Source organism: Protopterus annectens, chromosome 2.part0 (genome assembly GCF_019279795.1).
Source record: "Protopterus annectens isolate FY-2018-M chromosome 2.part0, PAN1.0, whole genome shotgun sequence".
NCBI lineage: Eukaryota > Metazoa > Chordata > Ceratodontiformes > Protopteridae > Protopterus > Protopterus annectens.
This window is the reverse complement of record NC_056728.1, coordinates 330,502,796-330,521,525: the sequence shown is the minus strand read 5'-3', so window position 1 is coordinate 330,521,525 and position 18,730 is coordinate 330,502,796. Positions and strand designations below refer to the sequence as shown.

General features: G+C 38.4%; 1 protein-coding gene across 1 annotated transcript in view; it reads right to left on the bottom strand.

Annotated features, from left to right (window-relative positions):
- LOC122793088 (long-chain fatty acid transport protein 6-like) overlaps positions 1-18,730 on the bottom strand; it is a 335,770-nt gene that overhangs the window by 136,698 nt on the left and 180,342 nt on the right. Inside the window, exons 2-4 of the mRNA XM_044060809.1 lie at positions 14,676-14,885; positions 12,186-12,344; positions 3,538-3,662 (exon numbers count right to left, since the gene is read on the bottom strand). Coding sequence (XP_043916744.1) covers positions 3,538-3,662; positions 12,186-12,344; positions 14,676-14,885 — 494 coding nt within the window. The remainder of the gene's footprint in view (positions 1-3,537; positions 3,663-12,185; positions 12,345-14,675; positions 14,886-18,730) is intronic.

Below are 18,730 nucleotides of genomic sequence, written 5' to 3'. Positions count from 1 at the left end.
GGGGGTATCATTAAAATCATTGCTGCCATGAGAACCAATATCCTGAAGTATAGATATAGATCATTTTTATATGTGGAAGAAAAACACTTTGAACTGAGGTGTCCAGCTGACAATCCTGGAACAAAATCCTGTGTGAAGGAGTCAACAAAGACTTTTGAATGTTCTCTTAGAATCCTAGTTTGTGTAAGAGACATTTCACCCAAGTGAGAGATTCCTGACACTTTGAAAAAGATTCTGCAAAGATAACCAAGTCAAGTTGTTGTTGTTTGTCTTTTCGGCTTTTCCCGGTTAGGGGTCGCCACAGTGGAACTCCGGTCCGCTAATGATTAGCAGTTGATTTTTATGGGGCCGAGTCGCCAGCCCGACACCCAACCTTCAGTGAAGGCATGCCCATTCACGTATGTCTTTCAGAGGCCACTCAACAGTGGGGAGGACATGCAGACTCCACACAGAAGGCACTCCAGTCGAGAATAGAACAGGAGAACCTCTTGCTGTGAGGCAACAACGCTACCGCTGTACCACCGTGGTTTATAAAGATAAGTAAGTCAAGTAAATATGGAAAATATGGATACTCTGTAGCCGTCAATGAGCTGTTACTGGAGCTGGAAACTTTGTGAACACTCTTGGTGTAGTGGATAGTCTAAAGGATAAGGCAGAGAAATGATAATGTGATCCAGACAAACAAAATCTTAAGAAATGTCTGAAGTCTAAATGAGTAGGGTTGCAATGATAATCACCTTTTAAATCTAGTGTTACAAGGAAACCTGAATGAGGAAGAAGAGATAACAGGTTGTGAAGCTGTAACATTCTGAACGTGGGCACTAACACAAACAGGTTTAAGAAGAAAAGATCCAGAACTGTCTCCAAGCACTTTCTTTCTTTGGCTCTAAAAACATCCTTGAATAAAAAATTTCCCATCCTGGGAAGGAGGAACTGGTTTCATCACTCCCGGGAACAAGCATATATTGAAAGACAGGGGGAAATAAAAGAGTCTGGTCTGGTGAATGAGAAATTACCCCCCACCCCCCGAAAAGGAAGGATTTCCTCACAGATAAATGATCTTCAGAACCTATTTCTCTGAAACTATCTGATGCCAAAAAGTAAAGTGGAGATTCAGACTTTCTAGAAGGGAAAATGAACTGCCAGGGTGGGGTGGGAGATATTAAGGTCCCTCAAATAGTCATTCTGTCTTGTTGGACTGTTCTTAGCTTTGGGAGTCCCCAAATTCATTTTGGAACCACCATGCCATTTCTTCTTCAACATCCATTTTCCAGCATTTTGTTGAAACTGTTTATTTTGTTTTTGCCAAAATTGGATGAAGGGTTACAGAACCCCTGAGAAAATTTGGAAAAGGAGGGCTGAAAAGTCTTAGAGATTCCCTGTATCTACTTAGGCCTTTCATCACACATGTTGATATCCTCTGCGGTAGAGAAACCAAAAACTTAATTTCTTTCCAAAGGAGAATTTAAATTCAAATTTTTCACATCATCTGGGAGGTTCTCAGAAAGCAGTCAGGTAAACGTCCTCAAAACAGATACCAGTGGTCATAGTACTGGTCAAAGTATCAACTGAGTCAGACACACACTATGTAAACAAGGATACCTATTATGATGTTGAACTTTTACAAGTTCAAACATCATATGGCCAAACCCATATGTTCGAAATTGTAAAAGTTCGAAAACGTAAAAAAAAAAAAAATTACCTGATGGTTGTAAGCAGGGGGGAAGCCCCCCACACACCCCCACTCTTGAAATATACCAACTCCGAGATCGCACTTCAATGCAGTATGGTGTGGAAAGGGAAGATTTCCCTTTACTGCACTGCAGTGCGATCTCGGAGTTGGTATATTTAAAGAGGGGGAGGTGTGGGGGTGCAGGGGGGGCTTGTCCCCCTGCTTACAACCATCAGGTAAGTTTTTTCTTTTTTTCTTTTTTTTTTACGTTTTCGAACTTATACAAGTTCGAACATATGGGCTGGACCATATGGCATTCGAACTTGTTAAAGTTTGACAATGTAATATGAACCCTGTAAACAATGCGTTGTTGAACTTGTAAAATGCAAAAAAAAAATTCTTTAAAACAGATTTTTCATAGCAAGAAGAAACTGCAAACAAAATATACTTCATCCATTCATAATTAGTCACAATAAACTTTAACATATGATTCTGAAAATACAAAGTTCTGAAAATCAAAGTCACAGAAGCATGCACTATTTTCCCACACTTATCAATAATCTTCCCATCCTTGTCAGAAATAGTAGTAATGGAATTAACCAAATGTTTAACAGCAGTAGTGATGAACATCAAACATGATAATATTAACCAATTAATTACAGATGATGAATTACCTTTGAATCAGACAGAACTGCAGGTGTCAAGAGAACTCAGTTTTGCAGCATCTTACTTTAATTTAAAATAACAACAACAAAAAAACTTTCTATGCAGAGAATAATTTAGTGAGAAATACCTTGTTAGTGCAATTAATGAACTAATGATAATCTATCTGAAATAATAAAAAAAATAGAAAACCCTAATTGAGCTACCATTCTAAATAAGCATGCCATCATGTATTCCATTGCTTCACAGTGTAACTTGCCATGGCAAGCCAATGCTTTCCCTGTTGTCATGTGAGGTAAGTGCTAACATAACAAGCCAATCTGTGACCTGTTGTCATGTGAGGTAAGTACTAACATAACAAGCCAATCTGTGACCTGTTGTCATGTGAGGTAAGTACTAACATAACAAGCCAATCTGTGACCTGTTGTCATGTGAGGTAAGTACTAACATAACAAGCCAATCTGTGACCTGTTGTCATGTGAGATAAGCACTAACATAAGTTGCTGAGAGGAGATCCAGTGACTCTACTTAACTGGAAACCTCATGTCATTTCACTAAGCTCCACTTTATAGACAGGATAAGGATGTCCTGATCTTCAAGGACAGTTTTCTTTTTCGAACAGTTAAAATATTGGCAGGACACCAGAAAAATCTTTCCTAACAATTGCTGAACCACACCCAACCAAACAGAAGACTTACATCCCCAAACTATGTGTACTCTTAAAGGCATACTGCATTGCATACCCAGTATGTGGCAGTGCCTCACAGCAGCTGACACATTTTAGTGAACAAAAAAACTCTTAGTCTTAAAAGAATAGTATATTACAGTGATCCAATAAAAATATCACTGTTTGAAGTTATCCTTCTAACTGGTGTAGTCCGTATAAAAATATAGAAATTTCAAAGGAAAACAGTAAGTGCATCTCATATCTCAGAGCATACAGGAAGAGTATTAGGGGCAGTACAAATATAAACAAAATGACAAAAGATATTACGCCACATAGACTTCACCTGAAGTGTAACACTTGTTGGGGAAAGTGACATTGCAAGTGTGCAAATCTAGTATACCACAGGACTGTCACTGAAGGGCGTCAGGAAAAGCAGCAACAAGGACACAGTAAAGGTGGAAGTAAAGGGTCAACTTAATACCAGTTCTAGATGTGAGAAACTATTTATATGTAATTATATTAAGAGATAAAATACCTTGGGTTGGTTGACCAAGTACCTGCAGAGTTCTCCAATATACTGGAATACTGTTACGTTGTACTTCCTACAGTCATCCCAGAAATGACTAGCTGAAAACTTTTTCTTTAGTACACATGTTGCGCCTAATTGAAAAAGAAAAACAATTAGAGCTGTTTATGAATAGAAAAATTATGTTAAAGAAATCAAGCCAGACTTTAATATATTCTAACATTTAGTAACTGCCCATACAATATATTACAATATACTCACAAAGAGTGCAAATAAAATGCATTTGTTCCCAGAACTGAATTAGTAATAAAGAATAAAAAAAAAACAGATAATTGATTATATTGGTCTCAAGTAGTGAATTAAGAGTAGATAACAGCATGTAGCATGTTATAAATGACACTCTTTGAAGTGTCAGTAGTACAAACATGTCACGATAGGTCACAGATGATGTGCATAGAGTGGATATGTTGTGCATTTTTATAACGTGCCTGTGGGATGACATGTATTAGTCAACTTGATGTTGGTGGATTTATGTGTCTGCATATCTGATAATGTGCTTCTGTGGTGGAAGGCCTCATTAACTGTCTTTAACTCACACAAGAGAAATGCAAACCTTGACAATGGCTGACTTTCACCAGTAATTTCCTAGGATAACGGAAGTATGCAATGCATGGACCCCAGTCAGGAATAGCAATCCTGCAAGGAAGGCCTCAAGCTATACATACTGTGTTCAGTCTGAAGAAGAAGCATAAACTCACAGTGGCAATGACTTCATAGTGAAAAAGAACTCAACAATGAGACAGCCTTTGGGAAGACAATGTGACAGGGTGAAGCAAATGTAGACTGTGAAATTCCTAACAGTATCATAAACAAATGGTGTAGAAATTTAAAACTTTTCACACACACATACTCATACATCTACATGTGTATAAGCATATAGAAACATATATACATGCACACATGTACACATGCACACACACACGCTCGTTCACACACATGCACCCACATGCACATACACACAGACATACATGCACTCATACAAACACATACACATGCACATATACATAGACATCCGTTCACACACATGCACCCACATGCACATACACACAGACATACATGCACTCATACAAACACATACACATGCACATATACATAGACATACACATAAACACACTTACATACTGATGTACATACACACAAATCCATACAAAGACATGCAAATGCACATGTACATACACATGCACATAGACATATATATATATATATATATATATATATATATATATATATATATATATATATATACATACATGTACATAGGACATGTATCCATACACACTCACACAAACATGGAGACATATACATACACATATACATCATACCTCTCAAATTCTTTGCTCAAAAGAGTTTTTGACAAAGACAAAAATAATTTGTGGAGGGGGCAAAGACCCCAAATCATAGGCAGTTTTAAATATTACTTTAATTCACATAACAAGTTGCTATAACAGATTGTTTTGCAGCAGTATTCACTTTGAACAAAAACAAGTGCGAACTGGTATTACTGACTGACGGCAATCCCCAGTGATTTAAAATCAAACCTTTTACAAGGGACAGAGCAAACATATGAGGTAAAACTATGGGTGCTCTGTGAACTCAGGGATAGCTGAGAGGGTATGCTAAGCATATGTACCAGCAGCAGCAGCAATGTCCTGAAACTGCAAGGTAAGTAAGTAAGGCAATAGTTTCCTACTTTCAGGCGGGCCACAGCTGTAAATTCTGGAGGAGCAGACAGAAAAAAAAGCAGGAAAATTACTGTGAAGGAGAAAAATGAAATCAAATTGCTTTTGTCATACGTTAACTAAAGAGATCCATCTTGTTACTCTCCTGATGGAAACCAAGGATGAAGAAATGTTCTTGTGCAGAGGCAGATATAATGAATGATATTATCTGAATGAAAATGTATACTCTTTACAAAATGCTTCTATGTGTGCTTTTCATTTAACCACAGATTACAATATCATTATTTTTTTTCTGGAATGATAATGGTAAAACTGTACAAGCCGAACATCTCATGACCCTGTGCTGCTATTGTTAAACTCTTCTGCACTGATAACCTATATTGCTTAAGTACACTGTAGGCAATATGTATGTTGGCTAAAGTTTAAACTTTGACCTAATTTATTTATTGTTTTAATGCTCTTATAGACTAAAAGAATGCGTGAGAAGGTCACACAAAAAAAAAAAAAAAAAACAATCAGTAAAAACAAAATAATAAAAACTCCAGTCAAGCTGGAACTTCCAATGAGTGACCTCTCAAATGTCTTGAATCAGAGGCACATGGGGTATATGCAAATGACCCTTATGAACACCAGGTGTTTCAGCTAATTGACGATTCTGAATGCTCATGACTTGTTTTGTCATTTTAATGGACAATTTTGGGCCAATAAAGTCAAACCCTCCTAGCTGTGGATATGCATATTTTGGCCTTGTTATGATCTGAACGGAACAGCACAAGCAGAATGTTTGAATAAGTTTAAGAAGCACAGTGCTGTTATACCCAACTGATGTCCATTATCATTAGGGTGACTGCAAAATATCCCAAATAAACTAAAATAATGAGTGAGAAAGTCAAACAGAAAAATCAATCAGTAAAAACTAAATGAAAACTCCAGCCAAGCTGGAACTTCCAATGAGTGACCTCTCAAACCTCTTGAATCAGAGCCACATGGGGTATATGCAAATAACCCTTATGAACACCAGGTGTTTCAGCTAATTGGTGATTCTGAAGGCCCGTGACCTGTTCATCATTTTAATGGACAATTTCAAGCCAATAAAGCCAAACCCCACTAGTTGTGGATATGCATATTTCAGCCTTCTTATGACCTCATCAGCACAGCACAAGCAGAGTGTTTGAAATTGTCCATTAAGCCCAGTGGTTCCTGAGCTGTGTACCCTTATGTTAATTAAAAAAATGTTCCTCCTCCTTCCACCACATATTGCAGAGGTTTACCCTTAAGCTGAATAACTTCAGTTACCCTCCCATTTGTATGCTTATGCCCACTAGTAGCACTCTTCACTAACCATACCTTTATCCTTTTCTGCAACTTAAGTTTAAAATCTCTACTTGTTACTACTATGTAGTACTAGTTACAGAGTAGTTTTAAACAGATAAATTAAAACACACATAATTTGTTTAAAACATACATCTATTACAAAATTTAACAATTCAGTGATCCTTTGACAATGCTAAAAGTAGGTTTTGGGAAGCAATATATCTTTCTCAGATGTTTTAACAGGCTGGATCTCACTTTAGACTTGGCATAAAGGCACAAAATGGGCTTATTTTCAAATAAATGATAGTGATGGCTCCATCTAGCATTGTAATTAAAAAAAGAACTATATACTCCAGTACTCAATGACAATACCTTAAATATCTGTGAAAAAAATACTGTGTATAAACTTTCTACAAGTGATCTTTGCAAGGACATCCACTGTATCGTGGCTAAACTTCAAAGGAAGCCATACCCTGTCAGCAAACATCACCTACCAATATACAAATAGTTAAGGCCTATACTTGAGACCTCACAATTAGTGTTGAGGGACACTAAACAGTTTGCACAGGATTTATATGAGTATGCAAGTACTAATGTAATATCAGCAGATTCCCTTATGGTGAACTTGGATGTCACCTCGTTGTTTATGTTCATTCTGAATGAGCAAGGTATAGACCTTGTTAGGACATATATGCAGTTTAACAGTCAAACAGACTGGGTACACTTAGATGTTATCTGTTTGTTTTTTCTGGAGATAATCCTAGAGAACAATGTGTTTATTTTTAATGGTGTGTACTATTTGCAAAGGTCTTGCATAGCTATGGGCATTTCATGTGCCAATAGCTATGCCAACATGTTTTTAGTGCAATGGGAAATTGACAATATTCAGAATTGGGAGCATTTTCAACCTTTTTTTAAGTTTTACAGGAGATTCGTGGATGATTTATATATGATATGGGCAGGCACCACTGAATTCTTATATGAATTTGTACAATACTTACATAGTACAACCAGTTTTTTTGATGTCTTATCATTTCTCAAGGGATAATATTGAGTTTTTAGAAGTCAGGGTTATACGTAAGAGTGATCTTACATTACTCTTTTTAGGAAAGTCTGTGAAAGAAAAATGTTCTTAGCAGAGATGGCATGCACCCTCATTACATCTCTAATAATATCCTGAGGGGACAAGGAATGATGATGTCAAGGCTAAATAATGATAATGGCCTTTTTATGAGGACTTGGATCGATTGCATTCTGACTTTAATGACAGGGCATATAAACACAAAGAGGTGAATGATATGGTCTGATCTATAAAGTCCATGAGGATGGGAAGAGAGAAACCATATTTCTGAACCCCTCATAATATTCAGGAACATGGTCAGACATCGCCTAGACAGTATGTTACTGTCACTATGGTATTTACTAGTGATGTTGATAGAATTTTTTTTGATCATTTAATAGAACTGGCCAACTCTTTTGACTGATGACCATCTTAAACGATTGGTAGGCACAACACCACAGTTTTGTTTTAAGAATAAAATGTCTTTTAGGAGACTTCTTTGCTATAAGAATAATCGAACTCAAGAATGTCCATCTATAGAGATTGTAGGTACATGCCCCTGTCTTAATTGTAAATATTGTAACTATGTTCATACAAGTGGCTCATTTTTACATCCAAACAGTGGGGTTACATGTAGCTTTAGGGTAAATGCAGACTGTAATGTGAAAGATCTAGTATATCTGGCAGTCTGTAAAGTTTGTAGATTTTTTTTCCGTCGTAAAAACAAATAGGACCCTATGTGAAATGATTAAGAAGCACTTGTACAGCATCAACAGAAGTGCTTTTCAAAGTGTTGTGGCCAAGCATATTCTAGCCACTGATGCTACACATAATTTTAAGTTTAGTGTAGTTGAGAGATTGTGTAGGGATATGAGGCTGGGTGATTTACCTAAAAAAACAGAAGAACATGAGTTAAGATGAATTATTACACTGTGGGCATATAAAGTGTGTGGGCTTAAATTTTAATCTGTCCATTAAACCACTGTTATGCTAGGAATTTGTTTAAGTGATTTTTTTTTTTTTTTTCAGATATTTCTTTTATTTTCCATAATATGAAACAATGCATACAGAAAAATGGAAAACATTGCAGTTATGAACATTAAAATGAAACGTTGAATAATTACAGGATATTATGAGTAACCAAACAGTTTAGCAGTGGTACATATGAAAAGGAAAGGAAAAACACAAGGAAAGCATTGTAATCAGTTTAACCAAAAACAATTATATACAATATTTACAACATAATGTGCTACAATTCCTCTACAGGAGTATTGCATGAAGTAGTAAAAAATAATATTAATTGAGTTAACAGTGGTTCTCCGTTAATTAACAGGGATAAGGATACATGTTGCACTAAATGTATGAATGGGAAGTTATTCACTAAGAATTAAATCTATAAGTTTTTTCCATAATTTACTAAAATAGGCTCTCTTTTTGGGACCCTTTATAATGAATTTATGAGCTGAAATGTGTTTGTAAGCCATCTCTTTGAAACTTTTCCAACTAAGTTTGGTGCGATCCATCCAATTATTAGTGATGTATTGTTTAATAAGTGAACAAAGAATAATTAAAATGTGGAGTTGTAATTTAGATAATTTGGAGGTAGGAATATGAAGAATGGCTGTTTCCCACGAAAGAGTGGAGGTGTAGTAACCCATTTTTTGCAGACAAACTTTTAGAGAGCACCAGAGTTTGTGAGAGTGGTTGCAATATCACATAATGTGTAATAGATCCGCTCTCGGATAGGGACAACAAGTACAAGAGGGGGATGAGTTGGGGTTAAATTTATTAAGTATTACAGGAGTGTAATAAGAATTATTGTTTAGCATCAGTTGGGTATATAAGAGTTTCTTAAAAAGGGAGAGTTCTAAAAGTGATTTGTTTTTAAGGGTGTTCACTTTAAATTATAGTGATTGGATATTTTTAGTCATGTGCTTTTGTTACTTTATTTTTATGAATGGCATACCTTTATGCATAAATGAATCAGTTGTGTACATTTTAGGCAGTTGATTGGTTGTTTTTAACGTGATCCATTTACTTTGAATTTTAAAGAGATTGTTGTAACAACTTTTCTGGTCTGATGAAACGTATTGCGATTATTTGGTGTGAAAGCACTTACCGTATTTTAATAAAGTTTATACTCATTTAGCCTGTGCTTCAGTTCCCAGGTTATTTTAGGTTCATAGGTTCATAGGTTGGTACTAGGCTATCTGCCCAAAGGCATTTATAAGCCTAGCCAGAATGTGTTGGCTTTCGTCGCCCCCTTAGATTAGTTCCCTGTGCCTCTGTCTAGCAGAGCCATTGAAGTGATCCCTGGGGTAAATTTTCTGTTTCCCATCCACTCGTCAAGGTTTCTCTTGAAGAGGGTTAGCGAGGAGCTCTGACTAATGTAGATTGAAATCTTGTTCCGGAGCATGGGAAGTCTCTGGGACAAGAGTCTATCCCTCCAGTACTTCCTATTTATTGCTGAGGTGCGGTTTAGATCCCTGGAGCGTGTGGCTCAAGGGGATATGGTTTTCTTTAGGTGGAGCATGTCCATCAATTCTGGGATGGACATGGCCTTGTATGTCAGGCAGAGATCACCTCTGAATAGGTGGTATGCAACTGAATACAGCTGGAGTTTCTTCAGTCGAGCTGCATAGGGCATCTGCTTGAGGCCAGTGATCCTCTTGGTGAGGTACTTCTGTGGTCTTTCCAGCTGTTGCAGGTGTCTTGTAAGGTACATCCCAAATGGGGCATTGTACTCTATGATGGGTCAGATAAGTGATGCATAGAGGGGCCCAATGGCCTCTGTCGATCTGGATGCAAACCCTTTTGTGATTAGGTGGGCCATATAGAAGGATTGTCTAACCACTTTGGCAATGTGATTATCAAAGGAGAGGTTACTATCTACTTGGGTCCCCAGATCCCTTATTACGTCTTCTGTATTTAGGGGGCTACCACCTATGTGGTAGTTTGTGGGTACTTTGTTTTTTTTCCAAAGGGGATGACTATGCACTTTTTGGCATTTAGGTTGAGGCCATGGTTTTGACACCAGGTATCTGTCTCAGTGAGACCCTTTTGGAGGATGTCTGTGTCAGCCGGAGAGTCAATTATAGCCTCTAGTTTCCAGTTGTCTGTGAACTTGGTCAGCCATAGTCCTCCTGCACTTGCCTGTACCTCTGAGAAGTATATGCTAAACAGGAGGGGTCCTAGGACTGAGCCCTGGGGAATGCCTCTTGTAACTAAGTTAGAGTCAGATCTAGCTCCCACAACTCTTACCATGTGGGTTCTGTCCATGAGCCAGTTGGTAACCCATCTCGTGACATAGGGGTTTATGTTCATGCTGGTGAGTTGAATGGTGGTTGAAGGCCTTTGCGAGGTCTAGGTAAGCTGTGTGGACCACCTTTCACTCGTCTATATCCTTGGTAACTGCCTCCAAGAATTCCACCAGGTTTAGGAGGCATGATCTGCCCTTAACAAAGCTGAACTGGGTAGGGTCCAGTGTTTGGAGGTTTCCAATGTCTCTGTTAATGAGATCCATGATGATGTGCTAATAGCTTTGCAGACCAAGCTAGTCAGGCATATAAGGGGATAGTTCCCGGGGTCCGTACTTTTTTACTTTAAATATTTTAATATTCTGAAGAGTTTACTCAATATAAATGTTCTTAAATTCTATAAACAGAGCAAAATCTAAAATATGCTAAATGTGAATGGCCAAGCTCTCAAAATTAGGCTGACTGCATGAGTATTTTTAACCATTTCACGTTCATCTAACCATAAGTAAGAAAGTAGAAAATCATAGTGAATAAAACATAAAATTCATTGTGAACAAGTTATATATGGAATATGACAAACAATTTAAGTCTAAAGGACACAGCACAGTGGCCCATATTTTTCAGTAAACATTCCTAATGCAACTACAACATTTCTTCACCTTCTCTAGACCCCAAGAAGAAACCAGTCCTGAATTTTTTTTTCTTACATTCAGGATGTATCTTTCTCTAAAGCTATGTCAGGGCCTCCTGTCCCACTTCATTATTTTTTATGTAACCAATCCTAAAGGCATGTCAACAGCTTCTAAAACAAGAATTTAGATTGTTCCCCTGACTTCCATGAAATGTTTACTGCATCAGCATATGTGACTGCAAAGGTGTATCTGTTTTTGGTAAACCATGATTTTGATGATAATCTGTTAGAAGTACAGAACTCGGTATCCTGCATTGCATTCATTTTAACTGCCCACACTCACATAAACAATACTAGTTCCCAACATGCAATCCTTAACATGAAAAATATGCAGAAGTTTCAGAAATAAACATTACCATTTACATTATCTTAGTAGCGATGATCCGTTTTCTTTTGTGCTTAGTCGAGGCTATAATTTTCTTAAAATGCATTGTAGCAGTCTTGAAATAAAGCATGTGAATACTTGGAACACACAAAACATTTGTTTTTCTTTTTGTGCATATGTCTCTTTGCCATTTGTTTCGTTTAACTTTTTCATGTGCTGAAACTCCTTTTCTCACACATTTGTTTATTTATTAATGAGAAGAGTATCTTACCAATTTCTATACATCCTCCAATGCCAAGTAGAGATCCGGACATGTGGTACAGTGGAAGCGCCAGATAGATGATGTCGTTGCTGCTAACTCCACAAATCCAGTAGAAGGCAAGGCACATAACGGATTTAAGGTGGCTTATATATGCAGCCTTAGGGAGACCTTTAAAGAATAACAGTAAATTAATCAGAACTATATACTAAACAAGTGAAAACCGAATCATGACGAAACACAACACTCTTGTAGTGCTTTTTTAGTTAAATTCACTTTAATATATGGATTAAGTGTACCAGAATACCTGTGTCATATACCAGATGCTATCAATGCATGTGTTTTACAATGAGTTCTATAAACGATAAACTAGAAGGACAGCACAGCTACGTGTTCTTGGAGTTACATTAAATTGACTGTACCATGGCAGTTTCAAGATATCATGCAGTCACTCCAGCATTTCAGGCTTTGTCCTTTGTAATTAACAGTCACAATTCATAAGTGACCGGAAATATTTCTAAACTGAAAAAAGCAGTGTGTTCTGCATTAGTCCCTGTCATCTGAAGTATAAATTTTATTTATTGTTATAATTATTTATGCTTCCTTTGCATTTTTATACACATTTGATATGGGGGGTAGCAGCAAGTAATCTGTTTTCTCTGTTTTTTTGGTGAATTACTGAATAGTGTGTGTGTGTGTGTGTGTGTGTGTGTGTGTGTGTGTGTGTGTGTGTGTGTGTGTGAGTGTGTGTGTGTGTACACACACACACATATACATTGTTTTATCTTTATTTCCTTTTATTTTAGTCATTTTATGTTATCCTTCTCAGTTTGCAATTTTTTATTCTGTGTTAATGGTGATAAACTGATGTTACTCTCTTAATGTTTTGTATACTGCAGGGCACTTGTATGCAGATATCTCTGGCTATATATTTGTTGTATACTTGAGGTTTATTCTATTTTATTTTACTTATTTTTTTGGGTGGCAGCAGATTGATGTCTTTCACTTTTATTTTTGTAAGTTGTAAGACACTTCAACACATGCATGGCTAGCTGTTTGCTTGTTTGCATTATGTATATGTGTCACCATGATTTTGTTTTGCATGTGCATTATTCAATTACTTAACTATTGTATGTTATGAGACACCCACTGCTGAGATGTATGTTATGAAATGTATGATGCAGCATAATGTGAGGTTGACAACAGAAACTGAAGATTTAAATGACAGCTCAGCATTCAATGAGACCATTCAAATTATACTATCAGTATTTCTAGAATATGAGGTTCTGTGTTGATAAAGACACCCAGTGTCAAGAATAATACAAAACTAATAGGTACTGCATGACCTGAGCCATTGTTAAATATCATAGGAAGCAAGTAAAAATGAAAGATGGGTAAAAGGAGAGCAGAAGGGGAGGTCCATGTGACTTACTAAGGATAATAGTAAGTTGCCATTTATTTATGAGAATATTATGGCAATACACCATGGCAGGGTGTGGTTAATTCATATTTTACAAATGGTGGGGACACTATTTGGTCATGAGGCACAATCCATGGGATTAAACTAGGGATCCTCACTGAGAGCAAATATATGGATTAAAAATAAGCCTGGTATAGTTCATTTCTATAATATAATGGCATTAATGCCACTGCATAATTTGTGTTCCATGCTTTTTTCATCTTTGTAAACTGGAGTCCATTAGGATAGTCTTCTGATGTGTAGTTCAAGCCTACAAACATGGCTAATAATTCAAGGTACTGAAAAGATGCATTTTTAGTAGCAGCAAAAATGCCCACCACAGTTAATGTTTGTGGACATCTGGGGCACTGGCTGGGAACTTTTTGCACTAAATAAATGCACTCACAGGCTGTTAACATTTTAGAACCTTTCAATTACTGTGGTGAGGCCATTTTACTGCATTGGACATTTGTATCATCACTCACAGTGATTGAGGTTGCATTTTCACTTGTTTCTTAGAAGTTGTACTGAACTCACTAGGGAGATATTACAGTTGTTAGCCCCTGGTTGGAGTATTCTGTAGTCTAATGAAACGTTTTCACTGTACAATAAATGAGTGCTAGCACTGTGTTGTTATCTGTATTAAATGTTAACAGCAATGCCATGTCTTGTGTGTTAATTTTATGTGATCCCTGACCTGCCAAGAAGATGCTAAGGACAAATTAGGTACTAAAGCAAAGTGTTGCTTACTCAGTAACTAAAAAGTAATGGCTAAATGAAGATATTAGCTCAGTCACCAAGAAAAGCTGAACCTTTGCCAGTATATCTAGCTATACCTATTAAAGGCAGACCCTTAAGCAAAACAGAATACATCTTAATGTCCAGGAGAAATGTGAGTAACTGGCCTACGTACATGTTCTAAACAGGCTGCATGGTGCTGCTGCTCTCTGTTTACTTTTACATACTCGGTCATTCTATCACATTGAAACAGACGTTGTGCTTGGCAGTACACGGCCTTGACTAACTTGATAAAGCAGTTATACCTGTGGTTCCAGATGTAAATATGAAAAGAAACGTTGACATGAGGTTTATCTGGCTCAGTAAATGAGGTGGCACTGGGTCATCTGGTTCATCTTCCAACTTGTCAAGCAGGCTGTTTACACCGGGCAAGCAGGACTGTTTCGCAGCCACCCACACCTGTATTCCATCCTCTTGTAAAGCTGGCAGAATATTTTCCAAAGCATCAGTTAGGTCTGCAAATGGTGAAATAAATTATGTTATGTTCATCAGTCACATCCTATTCTGTCTTCCCTGAAATAAATAGGTAACTAAACGGTAAGTACAGATATCAATGTTTTTCTAGCAAACTATGTGAGCAAGAACAGAAGCAGCAAAAGTTCAGTCAGTCAGAAGGTACAGTCACTTTACCTTTCATTCTGATTACATAACTCCTAGGCACGTGTATTAACAGCAAAGCCAGGAAATGGATGGCAAAAAAAAATCAAAGAAATACAGTACAATTTTCATGTGTTGCACTTTATGTCCCCCCCCCACCACACACACACACACACACACACACACACACACACACACACACACACACACACACACACACACACACACACACACAGAAACATAGCTTACATATTTAGAGTTTTAAAAAGGAATCTAGGTATAAATTCCCTCTCTTCCCAACCTGAGAACAAGTCAAACCAAACAAATAGTATACGGTACAGTATTAGTCGGGCCTATTTTTAATAGTAACTCTCAAGGAACCAGAAATTATAGTTATCCGGCATCTACCAATCCCCATGGGTGCCGGTTAACTGAGAGTTTACTGTATTCCACACAGCATACTTTTTACAAGCAATAGTAAAACACTTTAAATCTCTTTTAGAAATCCACCTTGAAGGATTAAATTATCTGTAGGCGATGCATCCTAGAAACTGGCATCAGCAGTACCCCCCACCCCCCATAAAAGGAATCAGTCTAGATGTACCTTATAATTATAAATGCCTGCTACTTTCACACACACACACACACACACACACACACACACACACACACACACACACACACACACACACACACACACACACACACACACACACACACACACACACACACACACACACACACACACACACACACACACACACACACACACACACACACACACACACACACACACACATACACACACACACACATATACATACCACATGCACACATGCATGGGCCACAGGCATGCATACACAAAATACACACAGTGCATTCATACACACAGACATATACATAAACACACACGCACACACACACACACACATATATATATATATATACTTATATATATATATATATATATATATATATATATATATATATATATATATATACATATACACACACACAAAAATGATCCATAGTAAGTACCCTAAATCAGAAGTATATCCTCCATGCTCATTAAAACATGTACCTCCCAGGTGATTTAGTTCAGGCTGCTGTCTTACATCTCTATGAGCTGGGATTAGAGCATTCTGGGAATGAAAAGTACAGTTATGTACACTTACAATAAATGCAGATGTTCGAGTGTATTCACTGTTGCAGTCATCACATTTGAGTTATTTGCTTGCAGTAGCCCTCAGTCGGCCTGATTATCCAAGTCTTGAGTCCTACGTCAGTTGCTGTCTCATCTTCCATGACGTCAGGTAGTCAGGGGTATAAAGCATGGAGCCGATGCCATTACATCAGTTTTTCTTGCCCCAGATGTCAGGTGCCCCCATAATAGGAAGCAATTACATACAAGGTTACACCTCCAACAAAAAAGCAAATACACCAAAAAGTTTAAGCATAGCAAACAAGAATAGATGTATAGTCAATAGAAGTCAGGGGGCTGGAGGGAGGGTAACCAGAACTGCAACAGTAAATACACTCAAACATCTACATTTATGGTAAGTGCACACAACTGTACTATGTTCTTCATGTTTCACTGCTGCAGTCATCACATTTGGGTAGATTCCCAAAGCTAAGGATGGGAGGAGGTAATTAGATAGCATTAGGACCAGCTATAAGGCCCTGCAAGACGGCAGTGGCAAAGCCAGCTCTGGATTTAGAAAAAATTGGCAAGTGGTAATGCTTGGTGAAGGTATGCACAGAACTCCAGGTAGCAGCTTCTAGGATGTCTCTGGTAGGGACACCTCTGAGAAAGGCTGTAGAGGTAGATGCAGCCCTGGTTGAATGTGGTCTTATTCCCTGTGGGGTAGGTTTTCCATGGTGCTTATAGCATAAATGAATGCAGTGGCCTATCCACTTAGAAATGGTTTAATTTGAAATGGCCTTCCCCTCTACCCCTGCAACAAATGCAACCAGCAGCTGTTCAGATTTCCTGAGAGGTTTAGTCTTGTCCAAGTAAAATCTAAGTTGTCTGTGCATGTCCAAGGAGTGCAGTATTTGTTCCCCTTTGTTCTGTGGATTAGAAAAGAAGGTTGGCAAATGAATGGACTGATTAAGGGCCACACTGGATACTGCCATGAGAGCCTGTAATTCAGACATCCTTCTTGCTGAAGTGATGGCTAGAAGGAAGGCTGTTTTCCAAGAAAGGAATTTCAACTCTGCATTTGCAGCTGGCTCAAAGGGAGGTAAAGTGAGCTTTTCCAGTACAAAGTTAAGGTCACAGGCTGGAGTAGGGGCTCTCCTGGGTGGTCTTAAGTTTTTGGCCCCTCTGAGGAACTGCTTCAGCAGTGGATGAGAGAAGAGGGGTGTTTCTGTATTGTAATGAGCTGAAACGGCTGAGGCATGAATTTTGATGGAGGAAAAGGAAAAGCCCTTGTGAAGCATCTCTGTTAAGTATTGAAGAATCTGAGGTAAATTGGGTGCTGCTGTGCCCATCCCCTGAGTTTGGCTCCAGGAACAGAATCTTTTCCATTTTTCAGCATAGGCTATTCTAGTACTAGGCCTCCTTGCCTCCAGAATGACATCCATCACTTGCTTACTGAGGGATGGTAACAGAGAGATCAGGTAATTAGCCAGGCTGCCAGGTTCAGGGTTTGAAGCTGTGGGTACAGAATCTGGCCCTCCTGCTGGGACAGCAGGGCAGGAATCTGAGGCAGGTGCCATGGTGCCAGCATTGACACACTGTGAAAGAGGCGGTACCAGTGTTGGCATGGCCAGTCTGGTGCAATCAGTATTGTCCTTGGTTTGTCCAGTTTCATCTTTAGTAGTACCTTGGAGAGGAGAGGCAGAGGGGGAAAGGCATAAACTTATAGGCTTTCCCAGGTGAAGGACAGGGCATCCACTTTTCAAGCTTGTTTGTGGGGAGTCCTTGTGCAGAATTTGTCCAAGTGGTAGTTCTGGGGGGAGTCAAACAGGTATATCTCTGGGCTCCCCCATTTGTTTCTCAACATGTTGAATATCTTTGGTTCCAGTTTACACTCATGTGGGTCCATGAGATTTCTGCTTAGGTCATCTGCCAGTGTATTTAGCATTCCTGGCAGGAATTGAGCCTATAGGTGCACTCAGTAGCTCAAGGCTGTTTTCCACAGAGCCATGGCTAGTCTGCAGAGAGGATATGAGTGGGTTCCCCCTTGCTTGCATATGTACCACATAACTGTGGTGTTGTCCATCTTTACCAATAATTGACCTGGAAGAATGTGGTCCTTGAGGGCTGCCAGAGTATTCTGTACAGCTAACATTTCTTTTTGATTGATATGCAGGTGCATTTGACTTGGGTTCCATTTGCCTTGAATGCACTTCCCTGCCAAGTGATCCCCCCATGCATAGTCTGATGCATCGGTTGTTAGGGTTTGGGTGGCAGGGGGTAGAGTGAATTGCAGTCCCTTGATTTGGTGGCAGGCCTCTGCCCACCAAAGGAACTCTATCTGTAGGCAAGGTATGATGGGAATCATTGATTCTAGATCCTGAGAATGTTGACCCCATAGGCTTTTTAGATACCATTGTAGTTTCCTCATATGCAGTCTTGCATATGGAATTAGTACAATGCAGGAGGCCATGAACCCCAGGGCTTGCAATATTTTCCTTGCAGATAGTTGGATCTTTGTGGCCAGTAGTTTGAAGTAGGCTGTCAAATAAACTTGTTCCT